The following is a 24,713-nucleotide window of genomic DNA, read 5'->3' as shown; positions in this document are numbered from 1 at the left end:
AGACCTACCTTTGATCACGCATGCAACACACACCAGCCTCAATGGAGACTTATTCATGCCAAATATACCCTTCATAAATGGTCCTCAACAATTTCAGAGTTTTGTAATAGGTATATGTACTACTTATTCAATGACTTCCATGACTTTCGCTAAAAGTTGTGTGCATAGGTTGCGGCGCGGCAGGGTGATGTTTTGTACTTTTGTGATTAAAAGAACACCATCTTCAGTTTCTCTTACACTTTCATTGTTTTTCATGAGAACACTGAGTTTGAAAATATAAGGGGATTCCAAGCTTGAGATAGTAATAACATTTTATGGGATCTCTAAGGTGAAATGCTTAATATGAAGCACACAAACTGATGTTTTACCCCATTCTCAGATCACAGCAGACTAAGAACACAAGTGAAAAATACAGAAGGGGAAAAACACAACAATTGCAGGAATACCAGTGCTTTCACTATGAAAATTTGAATTAATAGACAAAGATGTAAATGGCTGAATGGTGAATCTAACTTGCATGGCAGGTGCGGGCAATTTTGGCAAACAATCATCCCATTTATGGCTGTCAAATCTGTGGAAAATTGTTTGTAACTTCACTGTAAATGATGTTATTTGTGTACTGGTCTTATCAGTCTTGTCATGTAGTCAATCTTTTAAGGACTTTTACAATACTGCAGATAGAGACACAGGTCCACAAAGGCCAGTCTATCTGTGAATTAGTCATGTTCACAGGATGTCCAGGAGACGTGAGAGCGACTCCACTCTGCATTCTGTCATGGTGTCTACAAAGCAACTCACCTGGTCTTTGCTTTATACCAGCCCAAAAATAGTCCCTGCCCATCAAACATTACAGGATAGGCAGGCTTAGTGACTCATCCACAACAAGAGTGAATAACCGAGCCAAAAAAAAAGAAAGAAAGAAAAGAAAACAGTGATATTATGCTACCTAGAAACTACACGAGGATAACAATGCAAATTATAATGATGAGACATCATATTATGGTTTCATAATAGTCTTGAAAATCACAGCAATAACACCACATCATGTGCTCAAAGGGTTTTAAAAAACACATATTAAAGATAAGAGGTAAATCATGTGTAAAGGTTGGCTATAGAGGTACTGCTCCAGGTTTCTGCCCTCTGGCATAATGCTCTTGTTGTTACTTCCTGATGGGGAGGGGGGGTTTGTTGAGGTGGTGCTGTGTACAGAGGGAGTGAAAGGGCTGTGGGATGACTAACCCTACTGGAAAGTACTAAGAACTCCAAGACTCTGATTTGCCTGAGGGCCAAACAGGGGCCAGCCTCAAGCACAGGTGAGCAGGGACTCTTTGGTATTACAGGCACTGGCAGGCAGCATAGAGAACAAACAGGAGTCTCCAGGCAGAGGTTCATATTAAGTTCCGTATTTTGCTTTTAAATTGATATATGTATATTCATATATATATATATATATATATATATATATATATATATATATATATATATATATATTATATTTAGATATATATATTCCTTTTTAAAATGATTTTCCCCCACTCTTAAGAAACAGACAGCAAAACTAAGAAGAAATTGTAAACAGAAGCCTTACTAGACAGCAATAATATTTGTAATTCTATCATTACAATGACTAATGTAGTTCATATGTATTGTATAAACAACAGTGATATGCTTTTAATCATAGTTAAAGATAAAAATAAAGGATAACAACATGAAACACCACAGTGATATAACTATAGAGGTCAGTATTAGTCACCAGCAAGAGACGTCACGCATCTTTACAGACTGTCTATTGAGTTAAAATTGGTTTCAGTCATGTAAGTCATAGAAGTTGTATCAGGGGAGCTTTTCTTTTGTGTATGGGATTATGTGATTAGTATATATGTACTTACAGTATGTATTTGCAGCTTTAAAACACATGTAACTGGTTTTAAACATGCAAGTCATGGAAATACTATCAGGTATGCGTTTTTGTGTGGGTGCTGATATCATATGTTTATTCTTTAAATTTGTAGAACACATTTTCAGCTTTGAGGATTACCTCTCTCTTACTCCCAAGACCATTCTGGAATGTTGCGCATTGGTGGACCCAAATATTCTGCGTTACAAAATTACCCTAAAACTGATCTCATTATAAGAGCTATAAGAAATAAACAGACATTAAATGACATGGATGATCCTCAGAAAAGTCTGACATGAGGAGTGTTGAATTTTTTTTTTTTTTTGTAGTCCTTCACCCAAGTTGACATAGCTTGAGAGGTAGTTCCAAAAGGTAGGCCAAGAGGTATATCCAAAGAATGCTATCTGTATAGACTCCCACCTGTTTCTTCATATAATACAGATAATGTAAGATTCTGCGTGAGAAGTGTGAGCAAAGCAAACAGACCAATGACAGTGATAAACACTACAGTGTGTTTATTCTTCATGTGGGGCAAGAAGTGACACATATTTTCCATTAGTCTGAGATGGACCAGTTGATGTGGTTGTCCTCCTCGGCCCTTTTTTTTTTTTTTTTTTTTTTTTAAAAAGGGCTCAGAGCGTTCACACTGTCCCTGCCCCCCTTCCTGGAAACAGCTGTGAACAGAAAAAAAAAGGAAGGCAATAAAGCTGAAGGGTGGATGTATTTATTTGCTCTTGGTCAGGATTACCAGCAGCGTACGGTTTCTCTTCCCTCTAAACTGGCTGCCATGAGAATACATGTGCTTGAGTCTTTAGCGCTGTCACTCCACTGTGACTCATATGCCACTTCTTTGGGACTGCTGCAGTTTGTCATCTATTCATACTCTGAAATCAATATTGATCTCCCCATCCATTTTAATACCAATACAATAGAGTTGTGGGAGGGGAGAGAGAGCAAGATTCAGTAGGTTTCGATTGAACAGGGTAAATGAAACCAAAGTAGGACATTCATTTCACCGAAAGTACGTTGATATTTTCACCTCTGACCTGATCAAGGGAAAGATGTTTTGACTATTCTAGCATTTAATGTTCAGTTGTGAGAACAGTTGGACATAAAGTTAGAGACATGCGCTGTGTTTTAGGGAACCACAGTTAGTCTGCTTCATTGGACACTAGTGGTACAACAGACTGAGCAAAGCTTGCTGAAAACCAGTACGTAGTTATAAGTAACTGTGTCTGAACTGGTTTTGACGTAAAATACATTTGGGAAAAGCCAACTGATAAGAGAACATAGTTCTGTCTGAACTGGTTTTGTTGTTAAACACAAAAAAAATTAGGGGAAAGCCATGTGATAACTAGCACATTCCATCCGAACTGGTTTTTATCATAAAACGCATTTGGGAAAAGCCAGCTGATAACAGGTACACAGCTGTGTCTGAGCTGGTTTTGTCACTTGAACTACGCTGTTTTGCTGGTTAATTCCTGCCACTGACTGCGTCATTATGCACCTCAGAGAAAGCGGTGACCTGAGTAAGCGGACAACGCCACGCGTCTGCAGACTGAACTGCTATTCTTTTCCTTCTTCCAGAGTAGGTTCTGTGACCCATCCATGACCTCTCTCCGTATAGATCTGCCCACTAACTCCGAGTGCGTGTGCTTTGTGTTGCCATGGTTACTGCATTGACTCTTGTTTTTGAAAGGCAAACTTTGATCCTGAAACTTGCCGTACGAGTTAGTGCAGCAGCCACAGCAGTCCTTATCTAAGGTTAAAGAGGCTCCTGTGAGAACTAATGTAGATTACAGCCTCAGCATATGACTGATTCAGTGATTCACTGGGAAGACTTGTAAAATATGGGCACGCAAGTACGCTGCAGTTAATCAGAAACTGAAACAGTATCCCAGAATGCTCACGGACAAGAAAAGGTGCTGAACCAGGAGTGTAAATCTTCCTGCAGCAACCTTGATTCATATAATAAGAAAGTTATCTTGGTCTAGCTGAGTACTGAATTTTTCAGTCTGTGAAGTGTTATTTTTTCCTGCCATGATATGTTGTAGAACTTTATATATTATTTGTAATATTAAACTTTAGACCTATTGTCCTCCGTTTTCTTTTACAGTGTGGTAACTGGTCACTGCAATCAGTTTAAGGATTAAGAAACAAACAAACAAAAAAAGAAAACAAAAATAAAATCATTGCAAATTTGATGCAAACCCAGTGGCTACTACCCTGACCACATGCAATTTATCCAGTTAGCTACTTACTACAGCCGAAACGCCAACAAATTAATCACTCATTGTTCACAAATATACTAAAATTGGAAGTGATTTACACAATAGATATCTTTAATCACTGTACAAACACTGTGAGCAAAGCGGAGTTGGCAATGGAGTATCAGTGTTGGCTGGATATCAAATGAGAGTAAATAAGAGTCTGTAACAATGTGCCTTCGTGTTAATAATAAAACCATCCCATGTGGAAAATTTATCACTGTAACTACTTTGCCAACAGACCAGAGATTCTCTAAAGAGTTAATTGTTTTGTAATAAAGGAGACTGAGTGCTCTCTATGTATTTCATTCTTTCAGATTTTTATTTCTGTTCATCTAACACTACCAATCTGCTTCCTTTATTAGGACTGTAATATGCAGCTGGATTCACCAGGTGTGATGTACCCAGCTGTACCCTCCGTGACATTAAAAGACCCAATAATTTTGTCTGGGGATTTTTTTTTTTTTTGCAAGCACATATTGAATTATTTTGAACGCCGGTGTGTGCTGTTTTGGCTGTCGTATTTAATGTGATAGATGTTTGTCTGTCAATGCTCTGTTTCTCTTTTTAACCACTTGAATTTGGGAGTTTTATATCAGTTTTGGCCTTTGTCCTGTTTCTTTTATTTGTCCCATATGTGCACAAACTACAAGACAAGAAAAGGTGTTGAACCAGATGTCTTTTTGCTTAAGTGTCGACTGAATGGTTGAAGTGTTTCCACACTATAGGTTACTATCTGCTTTTGATGCACGTGCTTGTCACCTCCTCCCATCTTAGAAAAAAAAACTCACACGCTGGTTTGCCATAGCTGAGTGCTTGTTTTGGAAAATCAAAAAACTGAAAAAAAAAAGGCTTTCCACTTCAAAAAGACAGTGAGATAAAAGACCCAGACGTTGCATATCTTGCCTCAGTGTTTCCAGAGTGAAACTGCCTCTGGTGCTAGCTCTCACATGGATGAACATGAGTGAGAAATGGACCAAGAATTGATGTATGACAGAGCTCTCCTAAGCAGATCCATAGGGCCCCTGTGTACCCACTCCTTCCTGTAGATCCATATCTCAACCTCTCTCCTCAGACTCAGCATCTCAACATCTAATTATCTCAGCATGTCCTTATATCCCATTGAACACTTCACACTACCATAAACACATCCTCAGATAACCCAAACACAAACCCCTCAAGGCCTCATGGCACATAGCCACAAGGCTCACCTTGTTTAACCCCTTAAATATGCCAGCAAACTGCAGTAACACTGAATGACAAAGCTGTAAACACGGCCAAAGAGACGAACTGTCAAAAACGCTTTCGACTATTACAATAGAGTAGGGTCATATATTATCACTCAGGTAATAGTCTAGCTCACTTGACAAAGCAAAGAAAACTTTCTTTTGATGGCTTCCTGATAAACAGCAGATGAAGTGTGCAGTATGGAAAGTTCTTTGCGAATGAACTTGATGGAGGAAGATATTTGTCTGGGGTCTTTAACCACAGTATCCTGAGTACATTGCCTGAGGTCTTACAGTGCAGGGGTTGGCTGGGCTGGGTAAAAAAAACCAAAAAGAAACTCAACAATACAGAGATCTACTGCATCTGTCTCTCTCTGGCTTCCCTAACAAAGTCTGCAAATTTGTTGAAAGTTGTGACCAAGATGTTGAGAAGTGAATGTTTTATCTGTATCACAAGAGGACTAATTTATGAACATATTGAAAAAGAAAACTTCTTTAAAGTGGGAGATAAAAGCATTCAAATATATCTTAACTGTGCTTCTTTCTGAAAACATTTGAAAGCATAAGCTCATTACCGTAGTTTTTTTTTCTCTAATGACAATCATATGTCATGATGGTGTGGGATTTCATAAATCATAGAGTGGAAAATATGCTTTCACCGCATTAACAGAGTATTCTGCCCTCAATAGGGAGTATATGCAAAACAGCCAAAACACCAGAGCAGCCTATTCTTAAAAATAAAACTATACATAGCCATTATACATATCACACACTGGGGAATTACGCAACCATTTATTTATCTGTTGTGTTGCAATTCTGTATTTCAAATATGTTGTTTTTCTTGTTCTGTTGTCCTGTGTGTGAAAAGGAACTTTTTTTTCCCCCAAAGAATGCTTTAGAAAATACACAATGATACAGCATTTTTGTGTAGATATTAGGATATCGGTGTCTACATTTTATTATATCTGTGATTCTTCACAGAAATGGAACAATCTATCAAAATAAGGCAGACTTGACAGGTTTCATGGCTGAGTGTCTCAGAACAATCTACTATACTGTTGGTATTCAGAGATGGAGTATTATACAGAGCAACTAATTTTGTTTTCTTGATATTTATACCTTAAACACACGCACTTACATACACAGGGAGAGAGAGAGAGAGAGAGAGATAGAAAGAGAGAGAGAAAGAGAGAGAGAGAGAGAGAGAGAGAATACACAGTACCCATGGAATGTTACGCAAGATCCTACATTATGACCCTCAGTATTCTATAAGTTCACAGTTTATCCAGATATAATGGTTATATTTATCAGCACCCACTGAGGTGATGGGGTTTTGTGTATTTACATTTTTGAGAACCAACACAGTGGAGGGCTTTTGTGTACTAAGAAGCAGCCACTCTTGAGGTCATAGAGGGTACTTCTAAGGATTACCATGTTACTTTTTCCTCATATCACCTTCTAAACCACTGTGAAACCAGTGTGACAATAGCCAAAGGGACTTTACCTTAGCTCTGGGACAGACGTTTTCCTGTAAACTGCTTTTTCTGTACAGTGCAAAGTGGCCCTGCAGGAAGTCAACACTGAAACCCTGAGATCATCAAAAACAGTCCTCACAAGGCCTACCAGACCAAGTGCTGTGATGTACTCTTGTCATTCAAATGTTTCTTTCTTTTATGGACTCCTCATACACACATACATTTATACATACATATTTAGATATATATATATATGTGTGTGTGTGTGTGTGTGTGTGTGTGTGTCTGTGATAGAGAGAGAGAGAGAGAGAGAGAGAGAGAGAAGAAAAATGACAGAAATTATTCCAAACTGAGCAGTTTTCAAAAGACAGCCCAGTATTGTTTACATTAAAAAGTTTATGGTTACGTGACGATACATTGCCCCATTTTTAAACGTCATAAGGAAGTAATGCAGGACATGCTCTGAACTGATGCTGACATTTTACACAGTCTGTGGTGATGGAATGTCATCAAATGGCCAGCCTTTTCAAGAAATCAAGTCACAAGTCATTTCCTCTTACTTAAAATATCCTGTGTCCAGTGCGTGAATCACATCTCAGATACTGTCAACTGTTCACAGCTGAACTGACCGGTTACCTTTGACTGAGTAAGGAGGAGCACTTTGAAAACTATTTACAGTTTAGACCTGTTTGACAGAGGATACGCCTCTCTAATAATGCAACTGCATATTCTTATCTCGGGCATAAGACGATGACGCCAGTAAACATCAAAGACTGTGTTATGATTCAAACAACTGTCAGTGAGTGGCCTACTTGCACAGCACCTAAAAATAAATGAATGTGTCTCACATCTTGTATGTAAACACATTGAAGTACATATGTTTCATTAAAATATTGGTGATCTGTGATTATGACAGATCATTTGAATTTTTTTTTTTTTCAGTGTGGTTTAGCCTATCACCAAGCAGTTAAAATGTTTACTCTCAAATGGTTCAAGATCCCTCCCAGTTCTCTGTGAAGTCACATGGATTTGCACAAAGCCATGAGTGCTTGAATATGGGGCTATGTAATTATGTCAGCATGTTTGTGCCAAGTTGTGGAAGGTACCGTACTTTCCGTGTCATACAGATGAGCACAGATAGGCCAGCCATTTGGAGGAAGAGAGAGTTCTCCCTTCACACGAATACTCAAATGAGGGAGGTGCTATATGTGCACTTTTTTCTGGGGCTTGTATGAGGAATATTTTGTACCTAATAACTAAGATAAGACTGTTACTAAGAGGTATATTAGCAAAAATGACATCTTTTAGGCAATAAAATGTTCTCGTTCTGTGTAAAGACCATTTGTTCAGTTTGGAATTTTAGTGACATCACAAAAGATTGGCTTTTTTTTTTTTTTTTTTTTTTTTAGAAAGTTGAAAAAGAGGCTTTTATTTACAGCAGTATTGCACAAATTCAGTTATAGCACAAAATGGTTCAGTGCAAAATACAAAAATACAAAAACAATTGCTACAAATATACTGGGTCTTCTGAGGTGGGGTGAGATCAGTTCCTGCAGGCACTCAGTGCTTAAGTTCTGAACATAATGTGGCATAGGTCCAGTGAGTTATTTCACAAATGGGTCTGAAATTCATGGATCTTCGGTGAGAAGGTTATTTAGGAATATTGGGACTTAAGATTCTTTTATCAATTAAATGTATAACTTTACCAATTAAACATATAGATATTGACCGCTGGGTATACAATGACAAGATATGAAAACAAAATACATGGGAAGCAGTATATATTTACCTCTTAAGGTAAATCTCATTTCACAACAATAATCCTAAACAAAGTACAGTACACTGAAAGAAGGTCTTTGGTTTAACTGGTCAACCCAAAAAAAGGTTAGGGATGGTGATATGGCCTGATTTCATAATTTTTCCTTAGAAGAAAAATGACAGAAATTATTCCAAACTGAGCAGTTTTCAAAAGACAGTATCACACATTCTCCCTCGTATGTCCATTCTATGGTATGACAAACTGATCCAGTATAGAAACTGGAACACTCCCTAATGCATAACTCTAATTAATATGGCATATGTTAATATTACATGTTTTTCATATCATGTCTGATTGCATTGTTTAATTCCATATCTTGAATTACCTCTGGACTTTTTCCCAAGATTTCACATCAAAAATCACATTCCTTTTCCCATTAAAACCCACATAGGTTTAAGAGCTCTTAAGTGCTAAGAACCACAAAAGGTTCTGAACAAGACCTGAGGCTTTTGCATTGTCTACCAGAATACTGTGGGAAAAAACACATCACAGGATAAACCAATGGGAGAAAAGTGTACATAACGGGAATACAAACCTTTTGTTCAAATTACATCCACAGGATTTACGGCCTCACGGAAAACAATCATCCTATATGTGAGTAATAAGGTTCTTGTAACACACTTATCATTCACACCAGTGGTATCACCAATTGTGAAATGCCCAATATTACCTTTTTGATCAATTTTCAATTAAAAACCTTCATACGCTTAACAGATCTGGAATGTTCAAGAAGATTTATGTACCAAAAAGACTGAGATAAATCCACATTTAAAATGAAATTAAACCTGCTTTTCGTTGCCTGTCCCTCTGGCCTCAGTTTACTCACTGATATAAAAAACCCACACTCTCCTGATGTGTGCATTTGGTGTTCCTCTTAAGGTTTCAATGAGCTTTTTATGACTTGGCATCCGAGCACATGATTTGACTGAGCCAAGTCTAATGATTTGCTGGCAAATAAGGCAGTGTGAGAAGTGCATTCCTGCCAAAGGTTGAGTGGTAATATGAATGAATTAAAAACAAAAAACAAACAAAAAAAACTGAACATATGAATGTGAAACCAAGATATTAATAACCAGTGTCTACACTGATTATGTCTACATCTGTCTTGCATTTACTGAGATCAGTTGTGACTGACATAAAAACCACTAATGTCAACTTTCATATCATCCTGGCCACAGATAATCCTGAATCACTGAATCAATAGTCTTGGACTTAATGTAACATCATGGTATGTATGACTTATCCAAACAGAAGTGCAAATCTGAAGTCAAATGGGGACAGAAGGGACAGGCAAAACTATATTGTTACAGAAACCTAGCAGAGACACTAAAGACCGCATGACTGATTACCGTCCACTTCAAATAAAATAAAACAGAAAGAACTTACATAAATACAAAAGTTAAAAAATAAATATGCAAAATAGGAATAAGTGAAACAAAACAAGATTTTAAAAGACAAAACTAAAGGAAAAAAAAGCACAAAAAATGACATAAAAGAAAGAGACTTTACAAAGGCACATATGTTTTCCACATTATTTAAAGGAGAGGTGAAAAACCTCACGCAGGGACAGACTGCTCGCCAAACTCCACTGCTCACACAGCATCCAAGGGCTCAGCTTTCTGTATTTATGCAGGAAACACTGTTGTCGTGACTAATCCCAGGTGTGGTAGAATTCCCACTCAAACCATTTTCCATGTCATCTTAAAATCCCAAACACCAACTCCTGAGCAGGGAATGTTGCAGTCCAACAGAGCAAAAGAGAGAGAGAGAGAGAGTCTCTTAACACAGCCAGGTCCACAGGCAGGACGAAAACCAAGAAAAAAAAGAGTTCTGCTTCCACAATGGATGTCATTGTTGGAAGATTCTATTTACATATGTATTTACAATGAGATGCTACGCGTCTGCTGAGTTATCAGTGTGTCCATCATCTTCTTCTTAAGATGATCTGTAATAGTCGTCCAATCAAGAGACCCACCCACAGCAAGAGGGCGGGCTCATTTTGGCCCTGCTGCAGGCCTGCCGGAGCGGCTTCTCCATTCCTGCCTGCGCGAGCCTGCGGAGAGAGGAGAAAAAAAAATGAGACATTAGAGAATCAATTAGAGGAGAAAACAAACATCAACATCTCCAGACAATTCATTTAGATAAAAATGTCAAATCCTCATGGGGTTCAGAGGCACCATGGAGGATTCTCTCCTAATAAACATTTATCTTCCTGTCTTCCCGTGTATCGAAAACAGAAGCAAATGGGTTAAACTTAGACAAAGTAGTAGCCCACTCAGCTAAATTCCACCCTCACACACCTGACTGCCTGCATGCTGGGATTACAATGCCTTACTATCCAAGCAGCTGACTGATTGAGGCAATCAGAGGTAATCCTGTGTGAAAGCTACGCTCCAAGCAACAGCCAAGTGTTTGACTAATTCTTTCAGCTAGTGCTTATGACCTTCATTAGGTCAGGCGGGGGTGGGTGTTGGGGGCTGTGAGGGAGGGGGGAGGGCTGTTTGTAGGGTGGGGGTTAATGAGGTAGTGTCTCCCTCCTAAGACCATTCAGTGTGTGGTGTGTGTTTGGCAGCAGTGCTACAGGCCCAGGTGTCCACTCTGGCCCAAAGCAGCAGCCTGCACTCTCTGGCATTCAGACACACAGTGATAAGCATAGGGCATTTCCCTCAGCGCTTCTTGGCAGCAATAAGTGAGGAAACACACTACAGAAAAAAAAAAAAAAGAATTTCCTGTTCTGAATGAAAGGGGGCAAAAACACAAGGCTTACTGGGTGCTGCTACTTTTTCCTCAAACCTCTGATAAAAATCTTTTGCTGCATTTACAACGCTGGCTTAGATCGAGCTTGGAGATGGCTTGAAATAAACTTCATTGAAGAGGTAAGTGATGGAATCGATTAAGGCAGGTGTGAGGATTTGAAGGATAAAGAAATGGAAACAAAAGGGATGTTGACCTGAGACATGTGGCCTGAGTTAACCATAGCAATGCAGCTCGTTAAAACAGGATTCTCTAAACAAATGCAGACGCTGAAAAACAGTGGATTTTTTATTCAGTAAAAACAGTGCCAAAAATCACAACATGCCCAAGGAGCGATTGTGTGTTCAGACGGAGGAAACAGGTGAGGAGGAAGTGGATTTAAATGGAAAAGGTTTAACCCTATAGTGAGAGTGACTGGTGACATGCCTCCACAGAAGCCACAGAAAGCATATTAGGACATGAATGGTCAAATAACAGAGGGAGAGTTTGATTGGAGATTTCATTCTTTTAGGTGACGTTTGATTCTACGATCTAAGATGTAATGTCATTGGCAAAAAAAAAAAAAAGAAAAAAAAAAAGGTACATCTTTTTATATGTCTATGGATTTCAAAACAGAGTGATGACAGAACAAACAGCAATGGCAGAGTACAGAGTAAACACAGTTATATTGCATTTTATTACTGGGGTTTTAAGAGAGCAGCTTCACGGTTGGCAAAGTGATCTGTGCCCTTTGGCCTGCAACGCCAAAGCAGTGACTAGAATTTACACGTCCATCCACATGTTGTTAACGACACGCCACAAACAGGTCCTCAAATTCCACAACTAAGAGTTCTTTTCTCTTTTTTTTTCTTCCATTTTTAAAACCCCGTCGTGTCCCTGCGTTTTAAACTCATTAGTTCATCCACTGGGATGCCTACATGCACCGTCACATTCTGCTGAAATGACAGGGGGGAATCCCTTTAATCAAACACAATTAGCCTTTGTACCAGCATGGAGAGGAGACTTGAAAAACAACATTTCCTGTGAGATTTTTGCTCCTTCACCCTCGACACTGGCTTTATTCTGTTCTGATCAGAGAGACCTCTGTGACATATGGGACCAATGTATCACTATTATTAAAAAATAAACACATCACTATAGAATATGATTCTCTCAAATCTGGATTTTGCAGTAGATGAGGGAGAGATGTTAGAAGTTTATTGACACAGAGTCGGAGATGAAAGGCTTACAGTTTTAAAGAAACCTTACAGAGTGTGCCATAAGGGCATGAGACGGTGTCTGACTCATCTCGCTGGGACAATGGATCTGGTGTGCAAGAACGGAGAGAAAACTGCAAGACCACATGCAAGAAAAACAGAAAAGCCACAACTTACAAAGCCAGGGCAAGGCAAAACAACCCTCTTAGACTGGGACAACAGCCATACTTTGGACTAGATGACATGCAATTTGAGTAACTTGCTAATACATTCACAGATGTCTGCTCGCAATTGCCAAATGTAAAAAAAAAACCCCAATAACAACGCATGTAGTACAACTCAGCATGTGTACTTGTGTTTTTTTTTGTTTTTTGTTTTTTTTTTTTTTAACTTTTAACTTTAATGAGTTATGAGTTATGAGTTACACACACACACACACACACACACACACACACACACATACAGAGTCTTTTTTCAACGTCTCAAAATCTCAGAACAAAGGAGAAAGAGAAAATCCAATTAGCTTTGAATGTATTTAATAGTTTTTTGATTACGGTACAGATCTGATTGTCTGATAAAACTCAGGGGGATAAAGAAGAAAGTTGTTGGGAGGGAAACTGATGCTGCCATTAGCCTACATTAGATGAGGGAAGCAAGCTTTCAGTTTCAGAGAGAATGACTTCAAGAACAGATGATTAACACAAATGTGTATAGTCATTCAGAGGTTTCAACATAACAATGACCCATATAAGTACTATAAGTAACAATATGAGTCTCTGTTTGTAAACTGCCTAACGCTTAACTGATGAGAGAAACTGTCACTTGACGATTTTCATGGTAATCATTCAGCTGGAAGAGCATGAGAAAGTAATCCTCTTCCACAAAACATATTAGGACGAAAATGCATGCAAGATCTCTTGAGAGATGGATGGCAGCATGATTCAATAAAGCCCAAATCACCTACAATGGCTCACACTGTCTCTCTTATCAGGGTCAGGACATTCACAATGAAGTAAACAATGACAAAGACACATCATGTGGATGTTGAGCGTATTCGTGAGGCGAGGAGGACACGTTAGCCCTGCCGGAATAACAACTTGGCTCTGTATGGTCAGACATCTGTTCTGTATTAGTGGACTGCTTACTAACCGAGTGTTAGCGTCTCCCTGCACCGCTCAACCTCACTACTGAGAATACAACACCAGTGGGTTATGGACGCTAACACCATGTAGTAGCACGCAGCAAGAGAGACACACAAACAAACTCAAGATGTATGACAACACCGGGCTGAAAAACACAAACATCACAGGGACACGCAAACGCTGCAAGGGCGACAAAAATGTTTTCTTTACTTTTTTTTTGTACAGCAAATACCACCACCCCCCCCCCCCCCCCCCCCCCCCCCCAAAAAGTGTAATTTTCACTTGGAGAAGTAACTGTTGGAGACCAGCTCCTGTCTGACCCTCAGAGATTATGACAAACAGCAGCAGGGCAAGTAGTGTGTCGCCATGGCGCAGAGAGGCGGGCCAACGCATAATTAGAGCCCAGAGTCTAACCACAGAGTAAACATAATGAAGCCGTGCAGTCTAACTCACACAGCACCGCCATGCACACACGCTGACCAGTCCTCCCCTTTCCTCTGACCAGTACTGCCCATTTCCCTGACTCCTCAATACTGCCCCTCCCCAGACCACTGAGTTCATTAGTAACTATCTCATTCCTTCGTTTCAGACTAATACAATTAGCTAGTGGAATGAGAGAACATATTCTGCCTTGCCTGTCTCAGACACACTCAGTGATACGCAAACACATGTATAACCTGCTCTTTTATATACACAAGCGCTCTCTCTCTCTCTCAATATGAGCTTCCACACCCACCTACTCCATTATGTATACTCTGTTTATCCCAACAACTCACTCTTGTGATCACATGAGTTATACACTGTCAACTACTCTGTGTGTATGTGTGTGTGTGTGTGTGTGTGTGTGTGTATCTAGCTCACTGAAAAACAGCACCAATTACACAGATAGACATAAGACAAGAAATCCTTGTTTTACTGGCACTTTGTATGTCCATTTTAGACACAAGTCTATCCATCTCACGGAAAAACAAAGACACAAAGAGACTTTTGCCTGACGTGAAGATGCAAAGAGCTGATAAAACTATGAAGCCTTGGACACTGGGTGAATCCAGAACAAACCTGTCAGACAGACTTAAAAATCAAAATAGAAACCACAGACTTGTCAAGAGCGTTCTTTCGATTGACTGTGACTGTAACGCCGACCATGAACATAACCAGGGGTACAGCACAGATGACTAATGCTATGTCAGGTTTTTCAGGTGGACAAAAATGCTGAACGCTAATGCCACACATATGCAGCGCTCAATGCTAAACTGAATGGTTTTCCTCCTACAAAATTTGTATTCGGTATTTGCATATTGGTAATCCCATCCACCGCATTAAAGTAACACAAAAAACGTCAATCCGCTGTCGCACACACCTCTGACACAACACGGAACACAGAAAACAAAAGTGTTCTGTTTTTTTCTACATTGTTCTCAAAAGACGTCATCCTTCTACTGCGGAGACACATTTCACAAACACATGCAAACACATACAAATGTCTATGAAGAAAACATAAAAGAATTCTGAGAATTGACACACATGCCACCATGCTCTATTTTTCCTAAGGGTGAGAGAAGAGTTAGTCACTGTCTAAATCATTCAAAGAGAGTATTTCCTTTTCTTCAAGGTGTCAGTGTCTAATGAATAACACTTTGTTCTTTCATCATATCATGAAAACACACACAGCTACACCTCACACACATTTCTCTTTCCCACAACCACTCCCCGCTCATAACCACGCCATTGAGGTACTGAGTCATCCCAACGCTCTCAGTGATGGACCGAAAAAAATACGCTTTGAAAACCAAATATAATTCATTCTTTAGGCTGGGTCTTTTCATCACAGCCTTCATCCCTGTCAACCTCTACAAAAACAAATATCATATCAAAGCACTGTTCTGGGCCCATATGGTTCTGATATTATAACTTCATCAGTTTTTATTGTGAGTTCCTCACGGGCTGACCACTGACGTGGACGCTACTGTCCATGTTTCTACATCACATCAGTACTGTTTGTTTTAACGAAAGAGTTCAACTCCAAGTGAACCACTAAGAAGCCTCGTTTTAATATATCATCAGTTGTCACTTTCTAAAAACCCATATACAAACAATCATTGTGTAACAGTAAACAACAATCGTTCTAATTGCAGATCTCAACATAGCTGCCTGGAGGAAACCATATCTGATAGAGGCAAAACCCTGTAAAAATAAGCACATGGATCCACGACAAGGCACATGCTGCATGGCCAAACATGTTCTGAAAAAAGTAGAGCTATCTGTACATCATGCTTGCAAGCATACATCAATGCTTAAAATATGCATACATATCTGAAAGAAGGCAGTATGCAAGGACAGTATGAAAACCTTGTCCAATAAAATGCAGTTTTAGAAAACTGTTTCAAAGTGAAAATCCTCCACCTGTTCCTGGGATACGATTCAAACAGCTTTTTCTTCAAAGCTGTATCCATACTGGCGCTGTTCTGCACACAGTCTTTCCAGATCAACACATTGTCATTCCAACCCTGTCAAACACAGCAACTTGGTCAGTAGCCCTACGCTTCAAACTAGCCCTACGCTTCAAGCTAGGTACCCCTCTAAGCATCAGTTTTGCACGTGCAGGGCTAATCAATAGATTAGTATCTCCAAGATGAAGACACTAAAATTGTCGCACCTTGGAGGCGACAGCGCTAACCACTGCACCGCTGTGCCTCGTGCCGATTCTACCCTTTTCAAAACCCCACTCCTGTTTTTAGGTCACACCCTTCCCTGATTTTGAATTTCACTAGACCTCTTCAAACCTCCAAGTTGCATTGGTGGTTCAGTGGTAGAATTCTCGCCTGCCACGCGGGAGGCCCGGGTTCGATTCCCGGCCAATGCACAGAACTTCTTTTTGTGCGCTAGCAAAACTGATGCGAAAGGGGTAACTAGAGAGCATCGTAGTTTGAAGCGAAGGGCCACTGACCAAGCTGCCGTATTTGACGAGTTGGGAATGAGAACGTGTTGTCCAGATATACTAGACTGCTGTAGTCTAACCCATAGACAACAAAGATTCTTTGAGATTCTTTTACTCTGAGTAATTATAGGCCCATCAGACCCACTTTCAACCTGCTCTTCCTGAACAAAGGTCTAGAAAAGGCTTTATTCAAACTGTTAAAATAACATGTATGAAGAATTTCAGTCCAGTTCTAGATCAGGTCACAGGACCAAAACAGCTCTGGTGCGTGTATTAAATGATCCTAAATGAAAAACTAATAAGAATAATGTTTAAGTTCTTGTGCTTTTGGATTTCAGAGCTGCATTTGATACTGTTGACCACTGTATTGCTGGATGAGCTTAAAAGTTGGTCTCTCTGGAATTGCCTTGCACTGGTTAAACACTGTGGTGTTCCACAGGGTTCTACTGTTGGTCAGTCTCCTTACACATGTTTCTATTGGACAGAATGACTTCTGAACAGAGTCAACATCCATGGTTACACTATTGACATACATCTGTATAAAGCTGTAGCACCAAAAGATGATGGTGCTCTGAATCAATTGATCAACTGTCTTTCCAGCAATGCATGAATTGTTGTACGAGATCCAACTTCAGACAAAACTGCAGTCCCCCTAAATTCATCCACGTCCAAACTGAGACAAACTGTTTTTAAAAAAGCTGGATAAGGCAGCTCTACAGATTAAGCCTGAAGTGAGAGATCTTTGTGTTGTTCTTGATTCTGATTTCAGTTTTAAAACACTCATTGACATTGTCTCTACAACTGCGTCCTTTCATCTCAGAAACATTCTGTGAGTTAGACCTTATCTCACACCACAAGATGCTTTGAAATTGACTCATGCTTTTGTTTTCTCTTGCCTAGGCTGCTGCAAACACACTTGTGATGTGTTACCATTTATTACAGAATGGCCATGATATTACCTCAAAAGAAAGAGAGCAACAACTCAAAAAGAGATCACATTACACCTGTTCAAGTGCCTTTACACTGGCCACAAGTTTCTGGCTGAAGCTGAACTTTAAGTTCTTTCGTCCTCAAAGCTCGTCATATTCTACTACTGCACTTCAATTGCACTTGTATTTCAGCTTTTGTTAAAACTGAGATGCTTGATTCTATATGAACAGCAATGTAAGTAAGGTTTGATAATATTTTTGATAATGATACTGACTTCTACATCTGCAAATTCCAGTATATTCCTTTTGTTTTCAGATGGTATGGTGGTATTCTGTAGAGTAGACCACAACTGCTGGAAAAAGTTAAGCTAAAAACAACCAAACACCAGCTAAGACACACATTGTTCAAACAGACCATATGCAAATGGAGGATTCTTTCTGTGATAAAAATCTGCAGCAGTAAAGAAAGAAAAAGAGAACAGAATTACATCTAAATCAAGATGTCAGCTAAAGACTCAACTAACTCTTGTGATTTTCATGCCAAATGGTGTAAGAGGGTCACAGAGTTTTGAGTTGGGATGAAAAGTTGGACGTTCTACACCATTAAGCTATATCCTCTGAAGGTCTGGTCCCATTAGGTTTTGGAGTAATGGGCTGAGGATAACAATACAAGTTTATACAGTGACACAATATGATATAGTAATGAAAAGATTTCAGAGTATGAGATAACATGTTATTTGCATACACTTCTCTTTGCTTACACACACAAAGGCAATGGAGCAGTAAGACAAAAACATCCTGACAGCGTGACAACAGTCGCACTTTTTTTTTTTTTTTAAATATCCATCTTGAGAGCACAAGCAAACCAAGTTTCCAGAAATAACCTCAAACAACAATAAGCAATAAAATTTTCTGAGTGTGGAAATGTGTGCTCAAGATGCTACACAGTCATGCAAAAAGAGGTTCCAAGTCTTAAAGGGGAGTTCTCATTGACAGTAACCCACAGAAGTTTCTAAAGACTCTGAGGGGAAGGGCATGTGTGTGTGTGTGTGTGTGTGTGTGTGTGAGTGAGTGCATGAGGGAGGCAGTGTTTTGATGAAGTGCCTCTTTTCTGCTGCCCTGTGCAATTTGAGCTGACTAAAAACAAATACTGTAGACAGTCTTCAGTAAGCACAGTAAGATAAGCTGTTCTGCCTTGATTTGTCAAAAGACAAAAAGCAGGGAGGATGGAGTAAGATCAGTCTGGAACACAACACACAGAAATCCAAGAAAGCAGAAATCTCGGAGGTGGAAACAACTGAACTCCAGAAACTCCTACTGTTGTAAGGAAACACTACAACTACTGGAAGACTGATATGATATTTGTTCCTGTAGAGACACACATATATACACACGCGCACACACACATATATATATATTGTGTTCAGACTATAGCCCAAAAATGGTATAGAACTAAAGGTTTGATGCAAAACACCAACTGTTACGATCTTCATATGAATTACCAAGTTCTTTGAACAGTGTCTCATTAACTTGTTCTACATTATCAGTGAAGTCCTTGATTCCGCCTGTGAATAAGGTGATGCAACATTCAGAAACAAAGTAGAGAAAAACTAATTTCCTATGTATGCATTAAAGGTAAACACTGTCCTCATTATGGATCTCACCTGATGCAACACTTAAAAATGAAATTCATTTCCATGCTTGAAAATGTGCTTCTATGATCAAATGGGAATGATGCTTAAACTCCTGCTCAAATCTAATCAGAGATTGAAACAGTAAAAGAGTAGAACAACAACAAAAAAAAGATTTAAGGAGATATAATCAACTCTTCTGGTCAGAGGTAAACTATTGCGCCACTGAGTAAAATATTTCATCAGAAAAGCCCAGAATAACCCGATTCTTTTTTATCAGTTATTCTTCACAGAAACACAAACACACACAACCCATATGTGCACATGCGTGCACACACACACACACACACACACACACATACATACACACCCCACCTCTGTAAGGGCAAGTGTTGTAAGAACAGTCACTCGTGATCAAACGTTACTTACCCCTTGTAGGTAAAGGTGATTGAATTCATCGCCAATGCGCCGTAACTCCCGTCCTACACACACCTCTGGTTGCATGTCCCCCACAGGTGGCGGTGTGTGTGCTCTGTAGCGGCTAGGGACAGCAGCCCATACATCTGAACAACAAAACATAACATGACCTTAGTGGAACAGCCTTGCTCATACACAACCACATTTGAGTTCTGGCCCTTCACATTTTACGACATTTTGCATGTGTAGCAGACATGACCAACTGAACTTGAGAAGAACCGTCTATTAAAAATGAACATGAGTGACATCATAGTATGAGAGCTAATAACAATGCAGCAGTTTAGCTGACCTGGCGTTGATCTCCTGCTATGACTCAAGTGAGAACCAGTTTTTCTGTTATTTCTCATGCCCATTCATATTAGGACCATATGACACTCATTTCCTTTTAACACGACTATATATTATGTAATGATATTGACTACAGACCAGAGAATATCGTTGATCTCTCTCGCGATATTACTCAAAAACTCTTTTCGCTTTTTCTGATTTCACTTACTCCTCTTACCACTATGTGATATTGGTATCATAGTATAGAGACCTTGCTGCACAATATGATTAAGATATAAATTAGGATGGTTTAGATGCATAAACAAGAAATCAACCAATCTGACCACATTCAGATGAAATATAACATGACCTGTTTTGATCTATGGGTGCTACAACAGCCCCTCTTCTCCCATAGACACACATAGGCATAGCTATAGACAACAAATGACTTATTCAATTGTTATGTCGGCGTCGTGCCCAAAAGTTTTTACACATTGCTATTCATTCTTAGCTGGCATCAGATAGGATACTTAAATCATATAACACATTGACACTTAAGACACAAAAACAATCTGACGCACAAAAGAGGAGAGGAGACATGTCAATCCATCTGTCTTACTAAAATGACATGAGGCACTGAATGAAGTTTGACCGTAAAAATACACATGCAGAAACCCAAATACAACACCTAACGAAAGACAACCAGACAGCTGGCATTTGGCTGTGGAGCTCTGAACTTAACCAAGATATTTGCCTCCATTAAGAGCGTTCTCTTTGGGAATGAAACAAAACACAACAGGAAGAGATTTATCGCTCCTCTCTATCTCCTGCTGCATCAGAGGAGAATAAGCGAAGCTGGAACTCTGTCTGCTTCTAACAAAAGACGATCACTCTATTTTGACTGCAGACAGATGTACTGTTCTGACTCCCTACCATTGGCCTCTGCAACAGTTTTTGTAAGAATGAAGACAATAAGCAAATCAGATTTCTTCATCACATCCATTACGTGCTGTATATCGCTGTGCCTGATAAATGTGGGGTGTTTTCAAAGCAGGGATGCTTCCTCTGGCTTTGTCAAGAAATGTTGTCAATAGAAAAGATGACCAAAGTACACGCATGCAGCACGTGCCACTCTTGAACAAACACTCACATGCTCAAACTTCAAAACACACGTGCATGGAAACACAGAACATATACATACATGCACAAAAACAGCAGTATTGAACCACTAGCTCATGCTAGCCCATACACAGGTCAGCCTGCCACTAAGAAGCCATAAGGACATGCCATGTGATAAGATGCTGCAAAGACAGTAAATAAACAGAAGAAAATACTGATATGTTTGAGCTGTGAAAGATATTTCATTTTTACAGATACAAAAAGGTGGAAACAATCTGAAGTGACTCAGTAGCCAAAAAACACTGTACTCCGAGGCATACAATTCAGAGTCAAGTCCAGTGTGAAGATCTGAAAAAAATTAAATGCTTGTCACACTCTGGTAAAGACAACGTCAGCGGGCACAAGGACTAAAGGTTTTAACGTATTTGAGATAAGCAGAGGAAGACGCTGAGATCGTCTCCATTAGGAAATGGTCTTTAATAACCTGTAAACCTCTCGACTTGTGTGACGATCAGGAAGCTAACTGTCGTCCAGGTGATGGAATTCTGAAATACGCACACATATTTATAGAGAAACAGTCTTCGAAAGAGGAATAGGCGACGACTTGGCTTGATAATTGTAGGAAGGTCAAACCACGCTGTATTTTGGTAGATAATCGCTGCACCAAAATGCGGATAACCAGTGACGGCTCTAAAACAGGAACATCCAAAGAGGAGTGCTGAAGTTTTCACCAGACTCAGAAGAGCACGCGTACGATAGGGGAAATGCATAGTGCACTCGAGCACCTGCAGCCTGGCCAAAGGTGTATGAATTACAGTATCATGCATGATTGGCTTAAAAACGAAAGTTTTGTGCGATGTCATATGTTCACGACAATTCACCTGCTATCACCAGCGTCTAAATTAGTGACGTGTTATCTTAAGAACAGTAAAATTGTTGTGCACCTCAAGGTGTGCAACTGTGCGCTACAATTCGATGAACCGCCTCACTGAAGCTCTGGGTAACAACGTAGACGAGTAAGGGGGAGCTTACCATGGTTTTGACCGCTGTCTTGCACTTGGGACATACGTTGCAATGCATGAGTGATAACTTGGCAAGTTGGACTCGGTGTCTGGGTAGACTTGTTATGTGTCATTAGTGGAGAACTTGGAACAGAATCGTAGTCGAATGAAAAATATCCACTCGAGGATCTGGAGAAAGTTCTGAAAAAAGGCGATCTCGACGGGTAATTAAGTGGACTATTTGACTGTCCTCCACGAGACTGGTCCCCTTCGCTCGGTTGGGGGTTGTCAATTTGCTCTGTCCGAGAGGCTGTTCCGCCACCGGTATTCTCTTCACTTTTCTCACTTAAGGTGGCTGGGCCATAGACCCGGTTTTGTGGTCTGCAGAATAAATGAAACAGCAGTCAATAGTGTTCTGCATGCGTATCTTCATTATCCAAACGTTAATTTTTAAGTGGGCTTTGGGGAGGCAAATATAAATTTACCATCGGCTGCGGTGACATCACCCTTTTACGACTTTCACAATGATTAAGTCCCTTAGGATACAGAACAGACAGGATTCGAGTAAAGTACGAACGTGGAAAATTCCTATTTCTCTGTTAGGTACGCTACTTCCACTTGACAAGACGGACTATAGTTCAGTTCTTCATGCTGACTGTTGCTTTTGTAACGAGTGAGAGTTGGCACTCCGGCAGAGACTGTAGCTTGCTTTAACTGCGTCACAAATAAACTCCACAACGAGCCAAACTTCCTATTTCTCCATGCGCCAAAAGGTAAAAGGATTTCTGAAGACAGATTTCAGTAGGATATCCGCAAGACCATATCGTCAGATTTTGGTTAAAGTAGAACAGACGACCTGTACCGAACGGCGCTGCGTCGGATGGTTTAGCTATTAAAAGTAACGTGACATGACATGAATTCAGGCGATTCAAACGGGAAACGCAAATTCTTCGGGTTTATTCGGGATTCATTTCATGTACTTTACACAGCTCTACGTGACAGATACTTACCATCTATCACGGATAGACGCAGTGTCTTAAAATAGATTCAGTTGCATTTAAACCAGACAGGCGACAGTCATGTTATTTCTCTAGCAGGTAGATCAGACGCACCGGTATCGTGTGTCAGAACGGTTGCTGTGTTGAAAAGTTGAAGTCCGCATGAAGTGCTCGTTGTAGCGCGAAACAGTGAAGTATTCAGACGTTTGATATGGCGTGTGACAGAAGGGTCGAGCAGCGCCTCTCAGTGGTTAAGAGGGAAGTTATTTTACAATAGACCGAAGTGCTATGAGAACAAAATAACGTCCTCCAAAGCACCGGAGTTCGCTAAACTGTGTGCAGAGTCTACTGTCAACAACCCATTTAAACAAGCGCTTTGTTCTACCTTTTTGGAATATTAGAATTTAAACTTGATCATAATCATTATTTCGCTTTTTTTCTGCAACGTGACTGCGGAATTCCACAATAGACAGACACGGTCGCTTAATGCATTAATCATCAACTTACATAAAAATAGAACAAATTTTACAGGTCATCTGTTGTACTTTTAAACACACTCTTAAATTATCCAGCCGATTTCAATGCCTCGGCATTTGAGCCACCAAACCAAGTGGGTGGACAACAGAGCCACAATCAAAACAAACTTTCTTTCTTCCTTGCTACAATGTTTCGCTGGACAACGCGTAGAGACTTATCACTAGCCTCTAATACGGCGGCGCTCGGGGAAACGTTGTATACATAAAAACTTAGTAGGACGGACACTTTCTCTAAGCTCCTAAAATATACATGTCTGCGGAGACTATTTTTTTAAAACAGTTAAAAGTAAACTTGCCTCTTGTCCTAAGAATCAGTTACAGTCATGTTAAAACCATCGTAAACCCATGCATTTCGCCTAAAATCACATCGCTCAATTATCGTTGTCCCGATGGAATTACTATTCGACAGCGGAATTGTTTACAATGTACAGTACAAATCATTCAAGAAGTTACACACACGGCCAACGTGAAATTAAAAACCGGTGTCGTCCTCTGCGATGTCTTCCTTGGCACTTACCTGGGCAAGTGAGACATGTCCAAAAATGTGGTTTTAACTGACCATAACACACGTAAAATTACGAACAGAAAATTGTGGAAATCCGCAGCTTAAATACAAAACGAATTAAAAAGTAAAAAAAAGTTGTCCATAGACGCTCACTAAATAATCAGTGACAATATTTAACAACTTAATTAAAACGCGCGTACAATTTTTGACGATCAAAAGGGATATTTCGGCGGGTGAAATCTTCCTCGAGAAGAACTGTTTAATCAGGAATTAGAGGCCACAAGATTGTCCTCGACTCTTTTGTCTGATCGTTTTTGGAGAACTTCCTCGCAGAGCCTCACTTACGTGTGAGTGAAGGGGAGAGAACGACGCTTGTGTGCCTGTGTGGAAAGCAGGGCTGTGACGCTGCCACAATAGACCCGCCTACTGTGAGGAGGGTGGGATTTAAACCACATCCTTGTGCACAAAAGTTTACAAATGTATCTGATGAAAATACTAAAAGTTCCAATTTCACTTTTTAATATCCAGGAACATAG

The 24,713-nt window shown here is 39.8% G+C and overlaps 1 protein-coding gene and 1 non-coding gene across 2 annotated transcripts; one reads left to right on the top strand and one right to left on the bottom strand.

The window, feature by feature from the left end:
- Positions 1–10,608: 10,608 nt before the first annotated feature.
- bcl2l11 (BCL2 like 11) lies at positions 10,609–24,206 on the bottom strand. Its single transcript, XM_030772299.1, has 4 exons — positions 24,190–24,206; positions 22,170–22,519; positions 19,704–19,837; positions 10,609–10,737 (listed from the first exon to the last, which is right to left on the bottom strand). The coding sequence occupies exons 1-4, from the start codon at positions 24,204–24,206 to the stop codon at positions 10,609–10,611; spliced, it is 630 nt and encodes a 209-aa protein (XP_030628159.1).
- Positions 16,569–16,639, top strand: trnag-gcc (transfer RNA glycine (anticodon GCC)). Its single transcript has one exon. It is a non-coding gene; the product is annotated as a tRNA-Gly (tRNA).
- Positions 24,207–24,713: the final 507 nt, after the last annotated feature.

Source organism: Chanos chanos, chromosome 4 (genome assembly GCF_902362185.1).
Source record: "Chanos chanos chromosome 4, fChaCha1.1, whole genome shotgun sequence".
In the NCBI taxonomy this organism is placed as follows: Eukaryota; Metazoa; Chordata; class Actinopteri; order Gonorynchiformes; family Chanidae; genus Chanos; species Chanos chanos.
Note: the sequence above shows the minus strand (reverse complement) of the source record. Positions and strands in the feature narration are given on the sequence as shown.